The sequence below is a fragment of the Lepidochelys kempii genome, chromosome 8 (assembly GCF_965140285.1).
Source record: "Lepidochelys kempii isolate rLepKem1 chromosome 8, rLepKem1.hap1, whole genome shotgun sequence".
In the NCBI taxonomy this organism is placed as follows: Eukaryota; Metazoa; Chordata; order Testudines; family Cheloniidae; genus Lepidochelys; species Lepidochelys kempii.
In genome coordinates this window covers 98,466,753-98,476,880 of record NC_136387.1, presented here as the reverse complement: position 1 = coordinate 98,476,880, position 10,128 = coordinate 98,466,753, and the positions used below count along the sequence as shown (strand labels likewise).

At 34.9% G+C, this 10,128-nt stretch overlaps 1 protein-coding gene across 2 annotated transcripts in view; it reads right to left on the bottom strand.

Annotated features, from left to right (window-relative positions):
- The window catches only part of FAF1 (Fas associated factor 1), a 309,253-nt gene that overhangs the window by 136,881 nt on the left and 162,244 nt on the right, over window positions 1–10,128 (bottom strand). For both annotated transcript variants that reach the window (XM_073357756.2, XM_073357758.2), the window contains exon 8: window positions 3,760–3,846. In XM_073357756.2, coding sequence (XP_073213857.1) covers window positions 3,760–3,846 — 87 coding nt within the window. The remainder of the gene's footprint in view (window positions 1–3,759; window positions 3,847–10,128) is intronic.

The following is a 10,128-nucleotide window of genomic DNA, read 5'->3' as shown; positions in this document are numbered from 1 at the left end:
TACGGGACCTTGATTAACAATAAGGGCTGTGAAGGGAACAGAAACATTAACAGCAGTCAGTAGAAGAGGTAGGGCTAGAACTCATCAAATCCTGGTTTGCAGCTCAGTACGCATTCCCACTGGCAACAGGGCACTGTGTAGGAGAATCCTGCTCTTTTCCTCTCTCTCCGTTTGTTTCCCCCAAATCACAAAGCCAGGAGATTTCTGTATTTTCACAAGATCTCACACATTAGAGGCCAATTACCGGAGATAAATTCTTAGGAATTGGAAACATTGGATTTAAGTAGTGCATTGGCTTTGTGTATATTTCTACACAGGGTTGAATTTCACTTTGAGAAATCATCTATTGCTGTTTATGGGAAAAGCAGATCTTTCTCATAGCCATATTGGGATGACTTGTGTTAAGGAAAACAGTGAACTCCTTTCTAGGAAAGGCTTAGTTCAAACTGTCTGTGACATGACCAGGAATAACTTTGGTAAAAAAAATAACCACTGGGTTCTAGTGGTTTCAGGTTAGTGAGAGTAGCACAAAAATCGGTGAGTAAATTCTGGTCCAAATGAAATACACAGAAAGCCCACTGACTTCAATGGGGCCAAGATTTCAACCCAAACGTTCATAGGTAACCAGATGAGATAAGAGATGGCTGAAAAATTAGTATGAATTTTCTTCCTCTTTTTTTAAAGTAAAGAAAATCACAATATTTTAATATTTGAAAACTCTTACTAAAATACTAGAGTATTGATCTTGAGGGTGATTTTTATAAAATTAGTGTGAATTTAAATGGGCGATTATGACACAATGATCCGAACAATCTTAAAAGTTCATATATGCTCATATAAGAAAAGAAAGTGTAGCACATTTTACACAGGTTTAGGTGGAAAATTCTGTCTTGGTTCTCACTTTACAAGATGTGTAATGTTTAGATCTGTACAATCACCAGAAGTTAAAATCAACATTTTGCACTGCCTGATAAGTTATTTACAATGAACCATTAATTTTTAAACATTCTACTCTAATTGCTAAAAGTGCCATCAATCAATGGCAGAGAATGGTAAATATCAGAAAAATATCAAGAACACCACAATCTTTAATATTAATTTTGTTCCACAAGTAACACCCCCATAAAAATAGAAAACATGATTTTTAAAAACCTCATACATTAACATTGTTTGCATTTTAATTAGAGGAACAAACATAATTCACAGTGTTAAAATTATTCATACCCTCTTGTAACTAAAAATGTGTCCTTTTTAAAAGTGTAAAATGAGATTTCTGCAGGCTTGTATGTGTCTTGTTTCTCACAGTTAAACTGTCACAGCATGAAAACATTCCCCTACTTGTAGAGCTTTAGGTACCTAGTTCCCTAGTGAAAGTGTGCAAAAAGAACTGGAAGAGTTATTGACAATTCAGACAGTATTCCATAGTTCTATAAATAAAACTATAAGCAAAGAATCTATTCTAACTCTAAATGCAACAATGTATAAATAACTATTGACTTCACTGAATTTCCTGATAATGTCAGAAGACTGAAGTCTATCTGGTTCATAAGAGACTCAAGATGATACAGGAATCCAATTATGGGAAGCCTATTTAGTTGTTCTGTTTGCTAAGCCAAAGGTTAATGAGAACTGCACTGAAAAAACCTCCTGTGGTATTACAAAGTATTTCTTATGCTGCATAAAATGTAAATGAAAAAAGTATTCTAATCAAGTCCTCCTTTAGCTTTTAATTGTGAATTAGTACCATACTTGTATACAATACACAACTCTGAGAACTCTATATAGCACAATCAAAAGTGATTGAAAAAAAAATCTGCCATTAAACTGAAGAGCAACTTAAACAGATAAACTATTACTTAATATATGTAACTGGCAAGTCAATGTTTCCAGATAATTCTCACTAATGTTAAATCTTCATAGTATTAAGTTATGGCCTCTAATTTCAGATAGAAATTAATTATATTTTTGTTAGTAACACATACAGATCTGTTGACACAGCTGACATGTCTCAGCTGCACCAGATTTAAGCAGTGAGCTTTGAGGACTCTCCTGCCTTGGAGCAGATGACTCAACATTCGCCAATTTCATTAGACATGAAAAAGGGAAAACTTCACCTGCAACAATGTCACTTGTAAAAACAGACTTAAAAACAGATTTATGAGTTTTAGACATGCAGGATATCCTATCTTGCAGGGTGGTTTTCTTTTTGTTTATTTTGCTTTTACTAAAAGCAGCTGTTGGAACCTGAATCAGAAATCCTGGATTTCTAAACCTTTTTGCTTAATTTTAAATGTAAAAGATGCTAAAATGCACCCACATTTCAAAGGCTGTGACTACCTATATGGGACCATATTTGTTATATCAAATAATCATACCTAAAGTCTCGATTTCTGCTCTCCAATACACAGGCACAGATCCCTGCACGTATCTCAAAATTAGCTACTACAGCTGCAAGCACAAACAAAGAGATATTTTGCAATTATGTTAAAAATGTGGTCAGTCTTTGTGTTGCTTCATTGGCTTAAATCATTTACACAACATTTTTTTAAAATGTGGCATTCACCATTCAAACAGCAGCAGTTATTTTAGGAGGACTTCACTAGAAATCAATAGTTATATCTTCAAAGTATTGTTATTTACAGAAGGCAAATTCTTGTTTTATTTTCACTTTACAGAATGTCAGATTTAATCTGCTTCATACTGAACACTTTTAGAAATGTAGCATTTTGTTTTATGCAAAGATCAGTCACTCCCACAAAAGCTTCGTGCGAAGTTAATTAACTACAAGCTCCATTTCAGCTTCTTTCTACCTGCAGCCCCACTCACCGTATTAGCAATGTATTACTTAGGGGAAAATGGAAACAGCTAAAGCAAAAAAGAAAGAAATGCTCTGAAATATATTGTAGGGAGCAACTGTGCATTAGCAGAAGGTGGGATATAATGTCTAGCATCTTTCTACATTTAGACTCTCTATGATTATATGAAATGGTAGGCAAAAATATCTAATTAACTAGTGAGTCAGAACTGTAGAAGAATCAGCCAACAAGAACAAATGAATATTTTCCTCTGATTTTAAATATTGGGAATTTTAAAATTACCAGGTAGGAAATGGAAATAATGTCCTCCACATTCTAATCAGCTACAAATTTATACGTATTCTATGTATACGGGTGGCTTAATTTTAGGTGCAACCTTTTAAAGTCTTACAGCTGAGTATAGTCCTTGGTTCAGCAAGATAGTGAAGTATATACTTAAACATGCAAGTAGTCCCATTGACTTCAATTGGACGATTCACCTGCTTGAAGTTACACATTTGCTTAAGTACCTTGGTGTATTGGGACTCTGGGTCCAATTCAGGAATATACATAAACGTGTTTTAAGTGCTTTTCCAAACAAGGATGCTTTCCTGAATTGGAACCAAAGTGCATACCATCACAAGTACTCCCATTAATTTCTCATCTCAACAAGGGCTTGATCCTTAAGAGTACCAAGCACTTTGGCTCCAACCCAACAATGCACTGAAGCATGCACTTACGTTTGCCCATGCAAATAGCTTCCATGGAACTACTTACATGTTTCAGTTCATTGCTGGGATCAGGACAAGGAAGCTCAAAGGATAAAGCCCTAAATTACCTGCACTCTTACCATTGCTGTACTTTCTGAACAAAGGACAATAAAGGCTTTTACCTGAGTTGGATAATAAATCTGTGAACAGTCACATGTTGACTGGAAAAAGTGAAAAGAGGTGAAACTACTTACTGAGTCATCTGTGGCAGAAGGAGGCCAGCCTTCCCATAATTGGTGACGAACAGGGATACTAGTTAGGTCATACACATTCCGCTTTACCTATTAAAAAAAGTAAACACATGTTTTCAAAATGCACTTAACATAGAATCATAGAAATGTAGGGCTGGAAGGGACCCCAAGAGATCTTCCAGTCCGTCTGCTTTATTTTCATCACTAGAGGAGGCTTTTTAATTTATATTGATTTTTTTTAAATTACTTATGGCAACATTCAAAAACTCAGATTTCTACCTGAAAGTAAAATGGACTGCTGTTGAAAAAAGAGCTAACCTGGAATCTAAATGAACAAACTGCATTAAAGAAACACATTATAGTTTCTTATTATTATTACTTACAGATATCGTGGGTGTGCATGACATTTTACAAAACAGATACAGACAGATTTTCCAGCCAGGTGAATCTGGATTGTAAATTAAGAAAACATACCATGGGGGATAGGAAAAGGGAAGAACAAAAAGATAATTTGTTATAAACGCTGCAGGTTAACCTACTCTATTTTCATCCTAGAAATCCTAAATTCCGGGTAGATTTAAGCAGGAATCAAACATAGCTGGCTACCACAGAAATCCGTACTTTTTTAAAAAAGGGGTATCTAAATAAAAATGAAAATATTAAAGAGGGAAACATGAAAATACAAATCAAGAGTAATATTTCCAGTTGGGAAGACAAATGTCATACTTTTCCTTTTTTTAAAAAAGGTCACTTATCTTTAAGCCAATTCATTCTGTGTTTTTACTTTTTGCTAAAGACAACCACTATCAACTAATAAGCTGTAGAAACATGATTGGTTGTCAATTTGAGAGAAGTGTGGAAACTGAAAAGACAGTAGGCAGGACACCACAGAATATGACAATTTACAACCCCACCAAAATTGTAACAAAACTGGCATTCTGTGCCTATTTAAAGCCAGATAATTCTTGTACATTAGTTACAATTCGCATTTATTTAAAATCACAAACTCATATCCTATTTTTTGGTTTAAAATAATTATATAATCTCTCTCACAGACAGAAAGATACCATAGATTCCAAGGCCAGATGGGACCATTGTGATAATCTAGCCTGACCCCTTGTATAACACTGGCCACAGAACTTCCCCAAAATAATTCCTACAGTACATCTTTTAGAAGATCTAATCTTGATTCAAAAATGGTCAGTGACGAAGAATCCACCATGACACTTGGTAAATTTTTCCAATGGCTAATTACCCCTCACTGTTCAAAATTTATGTTTTATTTCCAATCTGAATTTGTCTAGCAGTGATCCATTTAATAATTCCAAGTATTCTCACAGCCTATGGATTAATTGTTAGGGCTTACTTAGAGCCGCCTTATGACTGAATATGTGTAAAGACAGCCTGTGCATAAGTGTATGCAAACATTGCCCCTTTGGATCAGCAATTGGACAGGTAAAGTGCTAACAGCAGAAATCTGAATGCCAGGTTGAACCTTTTGTGGTGTAGAGACCAACAGAGAAACAGAGTTTCCAGAGCTTTTCTTGTCGTCTACCACAGAAAATCATTTTTTACCCAACAAAGCAAGTTACTATCACATCAACACAAATAAACTAAGAGGCATCCTTCACAACCTTCAAACTTACCACTGTGTCACATCAGTAAACAAAACATGTAACACCTGTAATTTGTTACACAATGCACCACAACTGACAGGTTATAAAGGCTTTGAGGATATAACCTGTTTTAGAGGATGTTTTTTCACCCTGGGTTAAATACACCAGTTGTATTTCGTTTTTAATACACAAAATAGGGAAAAAATCTATTACATTCAACCATAAGGTCTTCCCCACAATATGGGTCATCAAGAGGGTTTGAATCCTAGAATTTTGGACTCCAAGTACAGACCTCTGCCACTTAGATTACAGGAGCAAATATTACCCTCTAGATAGTGGTTTTCAATCTGTGGTCCACGGACTTCTGAGGGTCTGCAGACTACATCAAATATTTCCAAAGGGGTCTATCCCTCCATTCAAAAATTTTTAGGGGTCCGCAAATGAAAAAAGGTTTAAAACCACAGCTCTACATAGAACAACCACTAAAGGGGGATTTGACACTTTGCCAGTGGATTACACAGCTATTCGCTAATCAGCAGTAGAATATTTGTTTTTATCCTGTCGGGACAGTGTAGAGGCCACCAAGTGCATTATGTGCCTCCATGATGTACAGTCCTGAACCAAATCTGGTACATTATGAGGTAGAATGCCTGTTGGCTTTCCCATTCTGTTTTCATTGGGTAGAAGCCAAAGATGGTTCTCACAATGAAGTTTGTAGGTATTCGGAACAAATGACCATATCACTTTAGCGAGAACTGGGCGACCATTTGAAAGAGCAGGACCTCTTTAAATTAGAAGACAGATCTGTTCATTCAACTTGAATTCAAATCATTTGAGAACTTAATATTTCTGATCTCCAATATTCTACATAAAAAAAGAAATAAGGCAGAATTCTGGAGATCAGAAATCTTGACTTCTGTTCCTAGATTTGGGAAGGGCATGTCATGTAATGGTTAGAGGTTAGATCACTAAAATACATTCAATTTGAAAGGCAGTGTAGCTGAGTGGATAAGATACTGGAGACTTGGATTCTTATCCCAAATCTATTTGAAGTGACCTCGAACACCTCTCCATTAGTTTGTTTGTAAAATCACAAGGGCTAATACTTAACTGTTTTCTAAGGTTGGGGCATGAGACTTAGGTCAATAAGAAGATCTGTGAAGTGCATAGAAATACAAACAACAGTCATAAGAAGAAATCTCTGACCTGCCTCACAACTCACTGCACTCCCCTAAGCTAACGGGGTTCACTCTCTCTCAAAACACTACCTGCTCTTCTGGTGCAGTGGAACTGGCAGCTGGATTCAGCCAAAATGGAGACTATCCAGCGAAATCCGGTAACATGAAAGATTAGCTAAGTGTATAGCGGACAAAAAGTGCAGAGGAAAAACATGTTTGTTCTACTGTAATGCAACAAAATAAACCAATTCCAGCTACTCTGTAGTAGTTGAAATCATATAATGTAATATATTTATCTGTTGCCTGTCATGACTCCATCACAGAGGCAGAGATGAGGTTGCCATTATAGCAGGGATTCAGCCTCTTTCTTACTTATAAAGAATAGATAGTGTATTCTCACCAAAATTATAGCATTTATTTTTTGAATATAGAGTGAATTTTCTGAAGATTTATTCGTTAAATCTCTTAGTTTGTAAATTATAATTAAATTTAAATTAATATTTAATTAAATATAACTAGGGTCAGACTTTTTTTTGTATTTTTCTGGAATCATCTGAACAGAAGAAAAGCACATAGATGCGTCAAACTTTCCATATAGTTCAAGCTCACTGAAACCATGTGTTTAGGCTACACTTGCAGAAATCAAGCTGTAATCAAGCAAAGTTATTAGTGATGGTGTACCTAATTGTTATGATTATAAATATGGAGATAGAGGATTTACACACACACACACACCCCCCAGTCCTTGAAAGGTTCCTCATGGCACTGCTGTTTCAGCTCCATTGCACACCAAGGCAGTACTGCTGGGGGAGCGGAGGCAGGAACACAGGAGAGTCCTTAAAGCATGGAGTCACTTGTGTCCAGAGACTCCATTCCCCATCCCTAGATCTGCCCTTCATGGAGCCAGAACCAGATTGACCCATAGGCAACTAGGCATGTACCTACAGCCCAGATTTGTGTTTTGGTTCCCTAGAGCAAACTGAAAAAGCTGCAAATGCCACTCACTCAAGTGAGTGAAGTTCTTTCAGTTTACACATGCAAATCTGCACCAGAGGATGAGTGGGCAGAGACAGTCCTCACACACAGCTAAAACTCACTTTCCCTTTCCCAACAAAGCCAAAGAGAGAGGAAGGCATGGGTAAAGAAATTACTTGCTTCTCCAGCAGCAACAACTGATGGGATGGGAATTTACTACAGTGACATGTATGCAAGGGAACATCATTTAGGTATATAATTTTTCCCTTCTTCCATTTATCAGCTGTTTGTTGTTGTTCATATTAGAAGGTAGGGGCCCAGAAATGTATGTTTGCCTAGGGCCCTATGATGGCTTAATATAGCCCTGTATGTAGTATTGGTCTGCCTAATAAAGTCCTTTAACCCACACATTAAAATGCATTAGTAAATAAATATTGATGGTTTCTTTTATATGGTTATGGGTAAGTTTTAGTACACTTGTGTGGAAAAGTTAATATTCTTAACAGACTTAGTATGTGTATAATTTAAATTTTCAGTACACATAAGTTAATGATAAGGGTGGGTAAAAATTGATTCTTTTCATTTAAATTAAAAGATTATTTTTTTAAAAAAATAAACCTATTCAAAATGAAATTTACAATTCACAACCTATGTTTAGTCCTAAATGTTTTTAATTAAAATATTTAAATTAAATACAAAAAAATTATTAAGCAGTTCATATTTGCTGCCAAATTTTAAAGAAAGTCAAATCAGTAAACTTGTGGAAGTCATGGGCTAAGCACCTGAAACCAGAGTTCATTGAAGGTCATACCAGCTTTTGACAGAAGTAATTTCTTCTGTAGGTACAGAGTGACTATTTTCCTCATTTCAGTTTATTCAACTAGTTCAGTTCAATGAGCAATTCATTCAAAGTTAAGAAACGAACTGGGAGTTGAAAAAACAGGAAAGTATGATTCTCTTCCAATCTCTGAATTAAAACTAGGTGTGAGAGGATGAAATCTACTCATTCTAAAATCTTGGTGTCCAGAAACAATCAGTTCAATTCACTAACTACAGATAAAACTTCCTTTGTTTCATAAATCAGTTTTGAATGCAAATTAAAATTTTGATAAATATTTTAATGTATCCGGCACATTTAAGGTAGTTTTATTTAATTAATAAAAATTAAAGTGCTGGGTTTTGTGCATTTTTAATTAAATTTGAACTTCCATCCACAGAGAACTTGGCACATGTTACAAGTAAAAAAAAAAAAAATGTAAAATTAAGAATCTGAATAATTGCAAGCTAAGCTATTCATTGCTTAAATAAGTGTTTATAGATACAGTATATCCTCCTGATTAGCAAAAAGAAGCACCAAATTTAGTGTAAAGGGAATATTTAGTTGAAAATCAACGTTTTAATGGTTACCAACCAATGAGACTCAACCTTTCTTTAGAAAAATAAATAAAAAGCACCAATGCAAAACATGATTAAAGTTAATTATTTAACTCAAAGGTTTGCTGTTTGCTGATTTAAATCACAATTAAAATTGGTCATTTAAACCAATTTGATTTAAATCAATCCACTCTGATGATAAAAAATTCCCGATGACACCATGAGGGATGAGGGAAATAATTATTTTAATATGATCTGGGACTACAAACAGTAAAATGCATTAATCAGAAAGGTATCAATATTATTTATTGACACTACAGGACAAAGTTAATGTTGTTGAGCTAACTGTGTGTTTCCATATCTTACCATATTTGGATTTCTTTTAATTTTTAATCTTAACTCTGAATTTTCTGAGTTTGTAACTCCATCTTAATGTAGTTTTTTGACTGGTAATATTGCCACTTTTAAATAAAAAACAACATTTAGTAATTTATTTTATTTTAAACACAGAATGCCAATGTATCAGGCTGACTAGTAATTACAGCATTTTGTATCCTCTTACCCTTCACCATATGTAAAAATGTTATTTTTTCAAAGAAATAGGAATATACTTTCACTGTTAAAAAAAAATGCAACTCAATCCATTTTTAAAATCTTCCCACATACACCTGTGAGAGATGAACTGATGTGTGAAAGCTGTGTAGCCTGGAACATGGTCTGATCCCCACTCAGTTTCAAACAAACAGCTTTTCTTCAATGCCTCTTAACAAGAGACCAGCCTGCTGTGCAGCATTTATTTCACAGTCATATCAAGGTTAAGAGATGTCATTACTGAGAAATGACCCCACAACATCCCATCCAAATGTAACTACGCTAATCTGAGATCTATTCGTTGGGTCTTGCCATGCCAGTTTTACAGCATTAAATATAAGAAAAAAAGAATACCTTTTGTGGGACAAATATCCTTCAATCACACATGGAAAAGATCGTGTTAAAAATTATTTCCATAAAATGAAAGTGTTTCAGACTTAGAATCTTCTATTAACTATTTTACAATCACAAACAAAACTTATTTATGGTCAAATGTGGTCAATAAAACTAACAAAATTGTTTTTAAAGAGCCCCCTGAAGTAAAAATAAATAACTCTGGAGTTGAATTCCTTACATTCCATTTTAATTCCAAAGTACAACACTACGGCATTATGAAATAAACAGTATTTTCCTTCTTC